Source organism: Mixophyes fleayi, chromosome 11 (genome assembly GCF_038048845.1).
Source record: "Mixophyes fleayi isolate aMixFle1 chromosome 11, aMixFle1.hap1, whole genome shotgun sequence".
NCBI classification, from domain to species: domain Eukaryota; kingdom Metazoa; phylum Chordata; class Amphibia; order Anura; family Limnodynastidae; genus Mixophyes; species Mixophyes fleayi.
The window spans coordinates 18,925,502-18,939,263 of NC_134412.1; the positions used below are offsets into that span (position 1 = coordinate 18,925,502).

General features: G+C 41.3%; 1 protein-coding gene across 2 annotated transcripts in view; it reads left to right on the forward strand.

Annotated features, from left to right (window-relative positions):
- Positions 1-13,762, forward strand: part of NECTIN2 (nectin cell adhesion molecule 2) — a 49,081-nt gene that overhangs the window by 13,788 nt on the left and 21,531 nt on the right. For both annotated transcript variants that reach the window (XM_075190736.1, XM_075190737.1), the window contains exons 2-5: positions 5,594-5,926; positions 6,090-6,380; positions 6,580-6,697; positions 8,067-8,218. In XM_075190736.1, the coding sequence (XP_075046837.1) occupies positions 5,594-5,926; positions 6,090-6,380; positions 6,580-6,697; positions 8,067-8,218 (894 nt within the window). The remainder of the gene's footprint in view (positions 1-5,593; positions 5,927-6,089; positions 6,381-6,579; positions 6,698-8,066; positions 8,219-13,762) is intronic.

Here is a 13,762-nt window from a genome sequence, read left to right on the forward strand (position 1 = left end):
GCATGCTGGGGCTTGTAGTTTCACGAATACAATAGGAATCTATGAATTGATAGACTCTTTATTTATATTTCTCACTAACTAGAGGACAATCCCTGATCAAGAGCCTCTTCCCTTCCGAGGTTTAACTGGTTCTCCAGTCCTAAGTCCTCCCTCCCCCCCATTTTCACCGCAGTAGGTTGAGTTCCTGTGCCAAGCTCCGTTAAGCACTTCAATGCTATGCAACATCTATGCAGAATCTTTCCCCTGAGGTGGTACATTTACATGTCTACTAGCCAGCTCGAGCAGAGCTTGTGCTGCCGTGGTAATTGGCGTATTTAAACGTGTAGTCGCATGCCGGATTGTTAGTGGGTGTGCAGATGTGTGCTTCAGAGCCTTGATTAAAGGGTTAGTTGCCTATTTTATAAGTAAAGCTACGATTACCATTCAAAAATAGATATGTAGGAGCCTCAGGAGCCATCGCCCTCGTCTTCTGATATGTCATCGCCGAATCTTAAAATCGCACGTTTTTTAAAATGTGTTTCGTCACGTATGATTACTCCCATACCTGAGAAATGCTTGCGGAAAAGTTATTGACGGGTAAAGTCATGTCCCTCATTTTATAACGAGGAGGTTTATAAAAATTTAGCCACTGGTAACTGCGTAAAAAGGTGCTAAAGACATAGCAACCACATATTTCTGTTCATTTTTTAAACTTTACTAGAAAAATTGTAGACTCTCCTACTGGTTACTCTGGCTTGCGGTACCTTTTTTTTTTTTCTTAAATGTATTTATTACAGTTCCCTGTAGAACAGTTGGGTTTTCATAAATGTCCACCAATATTGCCATTCCCACGTAGACATAAAAGTCAGAGTTTCTCTATAGATTAACGTCTGGCCATATGTTTGCTGAACATTTATAGAAAGTACACTTTTAAATAGGTTAAAATTTTTAAGCCCACTTTTATTTCCTGCAGCTGGAATAGTTTAGCTTGTGAAAAGATTGGCTGTTCAGTGAACGCTCTCGGGGGTACATTTACTAAACTGCGGGTTTGAAAAAGTGGAGATGTTGCCTGTAGCAACCAATCGGATTCTAGCTGTCATTTTGTAGAATGCACTAAATAAATGACAGCTAGAATCTGATTGGTTGCTATAGGCAACATCTCCACTTTTCCAAACCCGCAGTTTAGTAAATATACCCCTCACTGTTTGTCCTGATTGGTCAACGCCCTACAGTGCTATATAGCTACCTTGAGTGAGTACACTATGATGAGAAAGGAGTGAGAGGGAACGGAAGAAGCAGAACAAAATTCCAGACATTAAGGGCCTGAGTCATTAAGGAGAGAAAAGCATTAAAATTGAGTAACTTTGCACCTGGACAAAACCATGTTGCATTGGAAGGGGGGGGGGGGTAAATTTAAAATGCTTGGACAGATCTATAGTTGGGGGTAGGGCATGTCCTAGATCAACTTTAAATTAGTGTAAAAATAAAGCTATCAAGTATTTGTGTGCTTCATGAATAACAGCCAGTATTTAACTTATGTACAAAATAATAAACTACTTGGTACCCCTTGCATTGTCCCGGAGAACATTTTCTATTTTTTTTTTTTTTTTTTTTAGCTTTACTTTCCTTAATGACTCAGGCCGTAAGTGTCTAAATTAACTTCAAATGCTTAACCAGTAAATGATATTTACTCCTCCAAGTTATGAGACTTCCTGTTGGGTTAGGACCATTGATTTGAAAACACAAACTAGTGACACCCCATGAGGGCTTATGCTTGAAAAATAAATGCACATGTTTTGTTTTGGGGACCGTAGATATCTTACTCTACATGAATAAATTCCTGCGTTAATCACCAGCATCTAAAGAAGGAAAATGTAGGAAAATAAACTCTGGCGGCTCGTTACATTTCCAGTGGCAAAATATAGAACTTGGGGAAAAGTCTGATGTATATAGCTGTCTCTTATTTCTTTGTTTATTATGTGCACTGGGGAACTTTTCTGCAGTTTGTAGGTTTATCGTGTGTCTTCCTCATTTGCATTCCCCCCTTTTTTTTTAAAAAAAAAAAAACTTCATATCTGTCCTTTGTTGTGGTTCAAACAAACATATGACTGAGCAGCGGAAAGTACCCAGATTGATGAATTGATAATGTTTGTTTTGAAACATAACATTAAATGTTGAAAACTTCTTAAAGAAATACAGGTATTGGCATTTTTTTTTTCTTCTTCTTCTTCCGGAATTTGTTGTTTGACAAGACAGACATGATTGCCAAGTGTTTCTTTCCACCGTTACTAAGAGGAGCTCTGCTAAACTATTTAGGGGCTCGTTTAAAGTTGGTGGCAAATACGCCAAAAGCGCAGGCGTAAGGTACGTGGCTTAAAAAGACCAGCACTAGTCTGTGACCGGCCGGGTGGTGAAACTATGAGTCGTTAATGAAAGTAAGGCAAAAAAAAGAGTAAATCCTCTCCGGGACAAACCATGTTAGAATGTAAGGGGTGCATATTAGTTTATTATTTTGCACACAAGTTAAATACTTGCTGTTTGTTTCTTTTCATGTAGCACACAAATACTTGATAGCTTTATTTTACACTGAAATTTAAAGTTGATCTAGGACATACCTACCCAAACTATGAATCTCTCCCACATTTTAAATTTACCTCCCCTCCAATGCAACATGGTTTTGCCCATGTGCAAAGTTACTCATTTTTAAAAAAAATAAAAATAAATTATGCTGTGCTTTCCTTAATGACTTGGGCCCTGTGTGCTATCCCCTTGTCATAATGTTAGCCAGCCCTAGCCCCATTCAGCATGAGGCTGAACTCCCTAGGGGTCCTGCAAAGAAAATATGGCCCATCCTTCTCCCCCTAGAAGAAACAGCTTTGTGTTGAAGCATTAGAGTTCTTCCAACATCCATGCCCAGTACATAGGCAAACCAAGGGGGGGGGGGGGTTTCCCAGTGCCCAGAAACCCCCTCCAAGCCTGGGGCACTGTATAATTGAGGTGGCTGGTCCCTGCCCCCGTTTCACACAGCTTTGCTTGAAAAGGGAGAGCTGCGTGCACCTAACAGTAGTGCATGCAGCATTGCCCATGTATATTATAGGGATAGGAAGAGTTGGAGAGCAGCCAAGCACTGTCTAATATTATAGCTACGCCCCCCATACATGCTGGCCACGCCCACTGGTGGAATGGTGTGGAAACCCCCCTCTACAAATCCTGCATTTGTCCCTGCAGTGGATGTTAGAATAAATGCTGAAACCCATATCTGAACCATTACCCTATGTGCACTACTGGTTACAGCAAGCCCTGTCGGCTCTAAACTCCTTGGGTATGCTGGCAAAGCTTAGACCATAATCTGGTTGAGAATCTGTGGATTGATTTGAAAATCGCAGTTCATGAGCCTGATGGAACTCAAGCAATAAAGCAAAGAAGAATGAGTGACTATTGCAGTGTACAGTAGTTCTATTGGAAGCTTGTGTGCCAATATCGGTTGGCATTGGCTCAAATAGATAGGGAGTCTGGTGGTGGAGGGGACACGGCACCCTCCTGGGTCTATTCTGACCCTATACGGCCTCTGGAATTTAAAATTTATACCCTATAAATTAGCCATATATCTGCCATGGACTAAACGACACATCTGGTATAGACTATAGGAGTAGTTATCTTCTAGAAAAAATTGATGCGTTTGAACCTTAACCAGACAGTATTGTGCAAAAAGTGAATCCACTACCTATGTTTTTGTTTATGGTTGCTATAGTAACAGGGTGCAGTCCTGATTTTTACTGATCCCATTATGGAAGCAGTTGATATACAAGAGATTGAGGACACAAATCTACAATGAACATGATAAAACACAGAATAGGAATCCATTGCAGATTGCTTCAGGGTGTTCCGTTCCTTCCTGGAGTCATGTTGATGATTTTCCAGTGTGCTTAGTGTTGACGATTTACCTGTGTACAAGGCAACATCTCTAAACCTTTCTGGGCATGATTGATATGACTTCCACATAATTGTCTAGAAAATATCTAGAAGAATGATAAATGTATTGCTGTGCTTAAGCTGGGGTCGTGGTTCACAATGGACTCACTGTCTGTCCATCAACCGAAAGTAAAGCACTTTCTTTTAAGTATTTATGTTGCTTAAAAATAAGTGAAATAAAAAAAAAAATGTCCTTCACTGTTGTATTTGTTAATTCCAGGACTGTTTCATAGAATGTCCGGGAGACTCCTGAAGTGAGTTTTCGCGGACTCCAGGGACTGCAGTCCCTCCTCCCGCATCCAACCCTTGTAAAGTGGGTCGGTACAGAGCCTAAGGATGGCCCCGCACTTGGCACAAAGTTCTCCCCTCCAGGATTCTCCCAGAAGATCCTAAATCTTGGCAAGGATGCGGTTTACAATTTCATAAACTGGCTAGCACACCGAAACTGTGTGTTCCCGCGGCTGTGCTACATTGGGTCTAGTGCCAGGCTGTTTTATTTTTTCTTGTTGGGCAAAATAGACTCCTAGATGAATACACAGTAAGCTGGTGCTGCCCTGTCTGTATCTTGGTTCTACAACAATAAGTATTCCGTCTTTTTATGTAACTCTGTAAATTGTGTAGACCTCACAAGTTCAGTTTGTAGCTTATCTTATCAATCAACAAAGGCATGGTAATTATCCACTTCTGCACAAATGAGCAATGTGTGCTGTACCTGATTGGATATGAGCTCTGGCCAATCCAGTTAGGTGGCATATATTATTTTCCCAGGCCCCCCATCATCATCATCAACATTTATTTATATAGTGCCAGCAAATTCCGTAGCGCTTTACAATTGGGAACAAACATTAATAAGACAATACTGGGTAATACATACATACAGACAGAGAGGTAAGAGAACCCTGCTCGCAAGCTTACAATCTATAGGGCAATGGGAGTTTGAAACACAAGGGCGCGTGCTACATCATATTGCACAATGGACCAGCTAGAACATAAAGGTAAAAGTATTGAGTGTGCTGTGTGTGTTACAATGTTGGTCAGAGGGTTGTTGTCTTGCGTTAGCTGTGTAGAGGATGGTAATGGGTTAATCTAGGGAAATTAAGATGGTGGTTGAGGAATATTATAAGCTTGTCTGAAGAGGTGGGTTTTCAGTGAACGTTTGAAGACTAGAGGAAAGTCTTACTGTGCGTGGGAGGGAATTCCACAAAGTGGGTGCAGCCCGGAAAAAATCCTGTAACCGAGAATGGGAGGATGTGATGAGAGCGGAAGAGAGACGTAGATCTTGTGCAGAACGGAGGTGTCGAGTTGGGAGATATTTCGAGACCAGTGAGGAGATGTATGTCGGTGCAATTTTGTTGACAGCCTTATATGTTGGTAGAAGAATTTTATATTGGATTCGTTGAAATACAGGCAACCAATGTAGAGACTAAAAGAGTGACTTAGCAGAGGAATAACAGTTTGCAAGGAAAATCAATCTAGCCGCTCCCCCATCAACTTGGCGAGAATTGTTACTCGCATATACCACAGTAGATCACAAGCTATACCTGTCTATCGCCTGCCTTTTATTGCTTTTGTTTACTGTACCCACCTTATGTACTATTTCTTGGTCACCGTCTACCATATTCATTGTATTCTTCTCTCTCAGTCCTACAGGCCCAACAGGTCTTGGTCAGAGACCAGCTGACTGGTATCATTGGTCAGGAGGTCATTTTGTCATGCATGATCACCAGCAAAGACCCCAACATGCACGTGAGCCAGATAATGTGGATGAAAGACAGCCTTAATTTGGCGACTTACAGTCCTCATCTTGGCGAGCACTTGAGCGACACAACCCGTTTTAAGATGATTAATCCTACACAGAACAACGTAACGCTCAGTATTTTGCAAGTCCGTGCCTCTGACGAAGGAGAATATGTGTGCGAGGTGACCACCTTTCCCGATGGTAATCGCAAGGCCACCACCACCCTGACGGTCAAAGGTAAATGGTCAAAAGCCGTGAAGCAACGTGGCGACTCTTTTGTTTTCATGTGTAGAGTTATACGTAACTTTCCTAAATGATGTGCTACCTGACCAGAATAAAAAGATTGTTTCCTAGTGCACAATGTTCTGTAGATGCAAATATCTTTTTTTCCCTCTTACAGCGGTGCCACAAAATTCGGCAGAGGCCAATTATGGGGTGGTGGCTAATGACCAGGAACAGGTCGTAGCGACATGCAAATCTGCCAATGGAAGGCCTCCTTCCCGGATCACATGGCTGACCAGTCTTGCGGGGAATGTGAGCACCATCATGACCAATAACAGTGATGGGACCTCCTCTGTGGTCAGCCAGTACTTGCTTACGCCAACATGGAACGCTGATGGGATGTCGATCACCTGTGTTATTAACTACGAGTCAACAGAGACACCTATCCCTTTAAAACTATCTGTGCAGTGTAAGTACCGTTATGTTCTACTCTCATTGATACAGTCTGTTTTTTGTGTTTTTTGTTTTGTGTTTTTTGTTTTGTGTTTTTTGTTTTGTGTTTTTTGTTTTGTTTTGTGTTTTTTGTTTTGACTAAACCTCTTGTTTGGCAGAGCCTGTAAAAAGTATCCGGTTCTAAATGCCTAAATTCTAACTTCTGACTCTTGTAGACTCCCCCATGGGTGGCGTAGAAGGATTTGACGGTAACTGGCACTTAAATCGCAACGGTGTCTATCTGACTTGCAACGGCAGAGGAAACCCCCCTCCAACGTCGTACATCTGGAAAACGTGAGTGTAAACGGTGACCGTGTATGTTGTGGCAGATGTAGCACACCCTAACTGAATCATGATTCTTCTAAAGATGTTAAATAGAATTTACTATATTACAGCTGGATTTTTAATTTGGTATAGAACACGAATACATATAGTTGTCTGAGGCACAGATGAGACCGTGGTAGATTTATCAAACCATCTAATAAAAGTGGAGATATGCCCACAGCATCCAATTAGATTCCAGCTATCGTTTTATACAAAGTACTTAAAATCTGGTGGCCGGGGGCCTCCACCTTTTTATAAGGTTGGATAAATATATCCCTTAGTCTTGTTTAGGACTGTATTTAACATTAGGTACAGTAAGCCGGTGCCTATGGGCATCGGAGAATTAAAGACAGCTGTTTCTCTGAACAATGCATTTCCTATTGGCAAAGAAAATTAAACCGAGGGAATGAGGAGATTGTTTTGTGCAAAATAATTGTGACCAGTGCTCAATGTGCTGAGGATTGTGTGTTGAATGGAATTAAATTCAGCCTTGCTCTTGTTAGACGGACCCACTTTAATAGTCCAGACCATTTATACAGAAATAATTAAATTGAGGGGTCTGTTTAGCAAACTGCATTAGCCAATCTCTACCTTCTCTGGATTTTTGGGCTAACGCTCAGTTTATGAAGCCGTTAACACAGGAGAAATCAGAGAATTCTTCTGCATTAACCTACTTTTCATTTCACTACAGTCCCCATAGAACTGCGATGTTAGGGATTTATCAAGCTGAAAAAAGCATTGCTTTGCACAACATACGAACATCATCTCAGGATGACGTTGGTCTACCTGCTCCGATGGGGTCTAGCGAAGCTTTGAAGACTTAATCGATCCCCCGCCTAGACAAGTCACCTTCCGCATTCGCCGACAGCACTAGGCTGCCAGCCAACAGTAAAAATTGTTGGCGTAGGAGGGGTGTCCTATAGGAGCCCCGGCATAATAAATTACGATTTGCAGCACCGCATTAATGAGCGGTAACTCTGCAAAATTATGAGTTTAAAATTCCACCCTTTATATTTATCATTAATCCCTTGCTGATGCCTCTGTAACTTCTGAGTGTTCATGGTTACCCTTGTGTGTACATTAGGGTTGCAGAATGGGGAGCTTGTAATATACCAGTGTTGGCTAACCTGTGACACTCCAGGTGTTGTGAAACTACAAGTCCCAGCATACCTTTCCAGAAATAAGCTGCTATATATTGGCAAAGCATGCTGGGACTTGTAGTTTCACAACACCTGGAGTGTCACAGGTTAGCCAACACTGTAATATACAGTCAGGCCTTGCTTTATCGTTCTGTATTGATAAACAAGATGTTAGAGATCATTGTGTTCTTTCCTCACAGGGCAGATGGATCTCCACTTCCTGCATCAGTCCGGATAAAGGACAATATCTTATATGTGGACGAAGTGGATGAGCGTGTAAATAGGTCCTTTTTGTGCGAAGTCACCAATGCCCTCGGGAGTAGAGAATTCCGTCAGGATGTCATTGTCATAGGTAAATAACAGTGTGTTGAAGTGTATAGCATGTGTGTGACTAGTGTGCAGTGACTGTGACTGAACAATACCTTGTCTGGATAGAATGTTTTGATTCCATCCTACTCTTCACTTTCCTTCTAAATTTCACTGTGAACACAAGTCATTTATTAGATCAAGTTAACAATTGTCCTCAAGCTTTATCTGTAAAGCTTGGTGCTCCCCATATCGTTCACAATCTGCCAGTGTCTCTCTTGTTTTCCTGTTAACTTGGTTGTGACTGTACTCTGGATACGTGAAATTGACTTTGTCTTCTGTTTCCCTTGTCATGGACATAGCCAAGGTGCCATTTTGTCGGAGTCCATTCACTTTTTTTTTTTTTTTTTCCCCCACTATCTTGCATGGCCTAGCACAGTATTTTCAAAGTGACTTTTCAGGTTACAATTGGTTGGGAAGATGTGACTTGCATGATACACTCTGCATGTAGATCTTTTATTAGTTTTACATATCTCCCTTGGCAGGATTTGAGGCAACATATAATCTGACTTTTACATTACAGCTCTCTATTTTCTTTAGAATGAACACTAATACAGGCTGCATGTAATAAATGTTTTCTGAATAAAATAACTGGGCTGTTTTGTTTTAAAAGTGTATCTCTACACATAGTAGGAGCTGCCATTTTGAGAATGTGCCTGTCTAATCCACTGTAGTGGCAGGGTTTGTGAATAGATGGGTTTCAGTCCCATGAATATTGGTTCAGACCACAAAATGGCTTCCTCAACTGTGTGTTGGAGACGGGAGTCGTTTACGGTTTCTCTCTTTGATCTTTAGAGGAATATTTAAATGATATATTTTTAATTTGCTGACACAGGTCGAACATTAAATCTCCAAAGTACCTGCTTTTTCCAAGCACAAAAAAATGTGTAATTCCCTGGTCCTGTGTGACAGAATGTTTCCTCTTTCTCAGTGATTTGTGTATCTGCAATTTTAATTTTAATCAATGCAAGCAATGATGGTGATTTTCAAGGGTATTGATTTCCAGTTTCATGGTCTGTACTGTGGTTTAGAATCAATTCTTGACGTTCCCTGCTAAAACCATTGATTAGAAGTGTATTGCAAACTGTATCTGGCTGGTTGTGAGCACAAGGAGTTCTGATTTTTGGAACTTGTCTGCAATGGGATATTCAAATAAAATGTCACAATAGTGTGGGAAGGAAGTGTGAAATTAGAGTAGATTAAGTCAGAGGGAGAATACAGTAAAATCACAGATTACTGTGAAATGGCTTTTTTTTTTTTTTTTTTTTTCTGTAGGGTAAAATTGGTAGGATTGTCAGTTTCCTACATCTGTGTATGCTGTCACCCTTCTGACATTAACATATGCTGCAGTCTGGCCCTTTGCCCTGACTTATCCTGGAACACTCCACTGCTTACGCTTCACTTAGTTTGATAGTTTTACAATTAAAATAGGAGAAGTGGCATTAAGCCATATCCCCAAATACCGGCCCGCGCCTCCACCACTGTGTGTGTATGTGTATATATATCATCACCATTTATTTATATAGCGCCACTGATTCTGCAGCGCTGTACAGAGAACTCATTCACATCAGTCCCTGCCCCATTGGAGCTTACAGTCTAAATTCCCCACACACACACACACACACACACACAGGTCAACTTTGATAGCAGCCAATTAACCTACTATGTTTTTGGAGTGTGGGAGGAAACCGGAGCACCCGGAGGAAACCCACGCAAATACGGGGAGAACATACAAAAACTCCACACAGATAAGGCCTTGGTCGGGAATTGACCTCATGACCCCAGTGCTGTGAAGCGTCGTGTATATGTATGCGTGTTGTGTGTATTATATATATATATATATATATATATATATATATATATATATATATATATATATATATATATATATATATATATATATATATATATATATATATATATGTTACTGTCCCTTTAAGACTTTCCTATGTTTGAAAAATAACATCATGGGAGAGGTGTGCCCAAGCTGTCATCAGTCTTTGTTTTCTCATGGCCTCTTCTTTTCCAGGTGAACCGGCCAGGTGATAGATTTAAAGTTTCCCACTTCCTGCCTTTGCCGTATGAGGTCACAAAATGACCTCAGGCAAATACAGCGTTGCGGCAGATTTCAAAGTAATGTTTTAAATGTCCTGTTTTTCTGCTTTTGCCTGGAGGGCATTGAGTCACTGAGCAGGCATGACGAAAATAAATGCAAATTATTTTCTCAGAGGAAAAGGGATAGTCAGTCGTGTGTGTGAATGTATATGTGTATATTATGAGAGAGAGATTTATAGATCTCCCTCTCCTCTTGTAGAAGACAGTATTACATTGAAAGAGGTAAGAGATATTTATACATGGGTTTTACATACACATTAGTGAGCAGTGGGCCTCCTGAGATTTTGTCCTGTACATTTTTTTGTTCAGGATGCTCTAGAGATAGTTACTAGATTAGGTGGTAAATGTATCACGCTGAGAGTTCCGGAGTGTTTGAAAAGTGGAGATGTTGCCTATAGCAACCAATCAGATTCTAGCTGTCATTTTGTGGAATGTACTAAATAAATGATAGCTAGAATCTTATTTTTTTTTTTTTTTTTCAAACCCGACGGAAAATTCTCAGCTTGATACATTTACCCCCCAGGTGCCCAGCCTCCCAAAACAGCTCCACAAGACTGGGAAGGAGAAATGAGAACTCTCTCCTCTTTACATCTGGTCTGACGCTTGGCATGTGCCATGTGGTGACCTGATGCCGGCCTCTGTAAGCCTCTTTAAGCCAATCAGACGGGAGGATGTGATGCCCATGGCCGCTACTGACTGTATTTTGTGACTATCTCCCAATTTCACAGGAGGTTCCCAAGATTCCAATTGAATCAACTGCTTCTTTGGAAAATGTTTGGTTTTGGTTTGGCAGTAGCACCTTGCACCTTCACAAGGTTAATGTAAAGCAGTGCAATCAAATCTACAGCAGCAATAAATACTCTTCCTTGTTTATTTAGACTACATACTTATGTCCTCCATACTGTTGTAGCACTCGGGGACACCAATCTCATTATTTTATTAGACCAGGGTTCAGTGATAACTTATCCTAAATCAGTGCTGACCCCTTCTCAGGCCACAATCATTCACCGATTCCCTATCACTCAGGGTTCTCCACGGATATGGACTCTAACCCACGGGTCAATATGGCTCTTTGTTCTTGAAGCACAAACGATAGGGATGACGATGATGGCTTATGCCCCGGGATTTCGCCATGTGCCACTCCTCTGAGGAGTATCGCGGTTCCTTTTACTGAGCCTGGTTTGAGCCAGACCCCATTGGCTGGCTCCAATTTCCCTGACAAATTGTAGTAAGAAATGGAATGAAAAGCTTAGACCTTCCCCTGCCGCCCTGTCATCTGTTGAGGGACTTAATTTTATGAAGATCACCATGGACACCTCTCACTCAGATTGGGGTGGTGATACTCCAGGGGCATCTACAATGGCGACGCTGTGTTCCACAGTCCAGATATTTCTGCAAAGACCATTTGCTGGATTGCTAATGACAAAAACCCTCTGACTATTAGCTGCCATTAGTTAATGTCTCATTGTGCTCTAGAAACAAAGCTTATGTATCTAGTTATATAGTGTCTATTTGGCAGATCAATTTTGGTTTGCTTCCTTTTGCGCCCAAGACCTTCCAAAAAAAAACGCCTCCAAGTTTCAGTTACATCTTGCAATCTCCACTATTAAAATGAGTTCTCATTGATACTCTCAAACCTTACTGACAACAGGTTTTTATACTTGTCTATAAATTATATAATAATGGGTGAATTTTTTTAGAAAACATGGCTGAAGTTCATTACATTCAGTAATGTTTGTATATGTAGTATGTTTGTTTGTTGTTTTGTATTTTTAACACCAAATTAAATATTTTTATGTGGTAGCAGCAGGCTGCAACCTTAATGTGCAGTAAATCTGTTTCAAAACCATAAAATAAATATATATATTCAGCTATAATCCGAGCAAATTGCATGTTGAGGAAACCTTGGTCTAGCTCCTAAAACATCCTCCCCATGTTTTTCAGTTGCTTCTTTGATCAGTGTGAGGAAGCCTGGATAAAAGGCAAGTTAGCAATCAACAGGCAGTCATTGTGCTGGGGATGCAGCTCTCCCTGGCTGGCATTGTGAGCGCCAGGCTGTTCTGGGAATATTACTGGGGGGAGGGGCTGGGGGGAAGGTAGACTATGGAGATTTCCAGCTACCAGCATCCAGCAACATGTTTCATACATTTATGCCTATTGAAGCAACTAGGTCAATTATTACCATCACCACACGACCCAGCTGTGCACCAATAATTTGCTCACCCGTCTCTCCCTGAATCGTTTCAGTGTTTTGTTTTTTTCTCTCTCTCTCTCTCTGTCTAATCTGTCTGCAGAGGACTAGTAAAACTATTTTTGGACTGACCTTACTTTTGTTGCTATCTTGTTTCCCAGGCTATTTTGACAATGCATCTTTAAAATAGTAACTATTTCATATCTTGCAATATAAAAATGCTTTGCATGTGTCCCTGGGATTTGCAGCAGTGTGTTTTCTGTATCCCGTTTTGGAATTTCATATAACCCCCAGGGGGAATGGGTAAGTTCACACGTGCGTCGTTTGGCATGAGTTAGTTCAGATTCGGGGAAGGCGGCCAAAATGCACAGCACATGTGAAAACGGGCTCCTTTTTTCTCTCTTTGATATTCAATTTGAGGTTAATCTACGCCCTTTACAATTAGGCTCCCATGTCTGTGTTGTGCTACATCCAAACAGGCTGCTTTTAAAAAAAAAAAAATGGAAAAAGTTTCCTCGCGTCACATCCAGGAATGTAAAAAAACATAGCTACAGATAATATCACTATTAAATATATTGTTATGAGTGAGATTTAATACGTATTTCTGTCTGTTAATATATCCCGCACCAGGGGTTGACATTGTGCAAAGCTACTTTGTGAGCTGAATCAATATGTATTGGTAAGCATTCAATGAGAGGACACAAAATGTCTGACTCCACGAACCCACGGTATGCAGGGGCAAACGCAGGATTTGTAGAGGGGGGTTTCCACACCACGCCGCCAGTGGGCGTGGCCAGCATGCATGGGGGTGTGGCCATAATATTAGACAGAGCTTGGCTGCTCTCCAACTCTTCCTATCCCCATAATATACACGGGCAATGCTGCGTGCACTACTGTTAGGTGCACGCAGCTCTGCCTTTTCAAGCAGAACCGTGTGAAGTGGGGGCAGGGTTCAGCCACCTCAATTATACAGTGCCCCAGGCTTGAAGGGGGGTTTCCAGGCACTAGAAAACCCCCCTCTGTTTGCCTATGGTATGGGCCGTGATGGCGCACATCGCCTTGTCATGGCCCCCATTCTTGCATTTTGAAGGGAGGATTACTTTCTGTATGTGTGTGTATAGGTGTTTGACTTATATTTATTTTATTTAAATTTTGATATAGCTGTCCAAAAACTCCCTTTTCCCATTTGGCTTCTCTCTTGTTTTGGTCAGAACATGTTCTTTT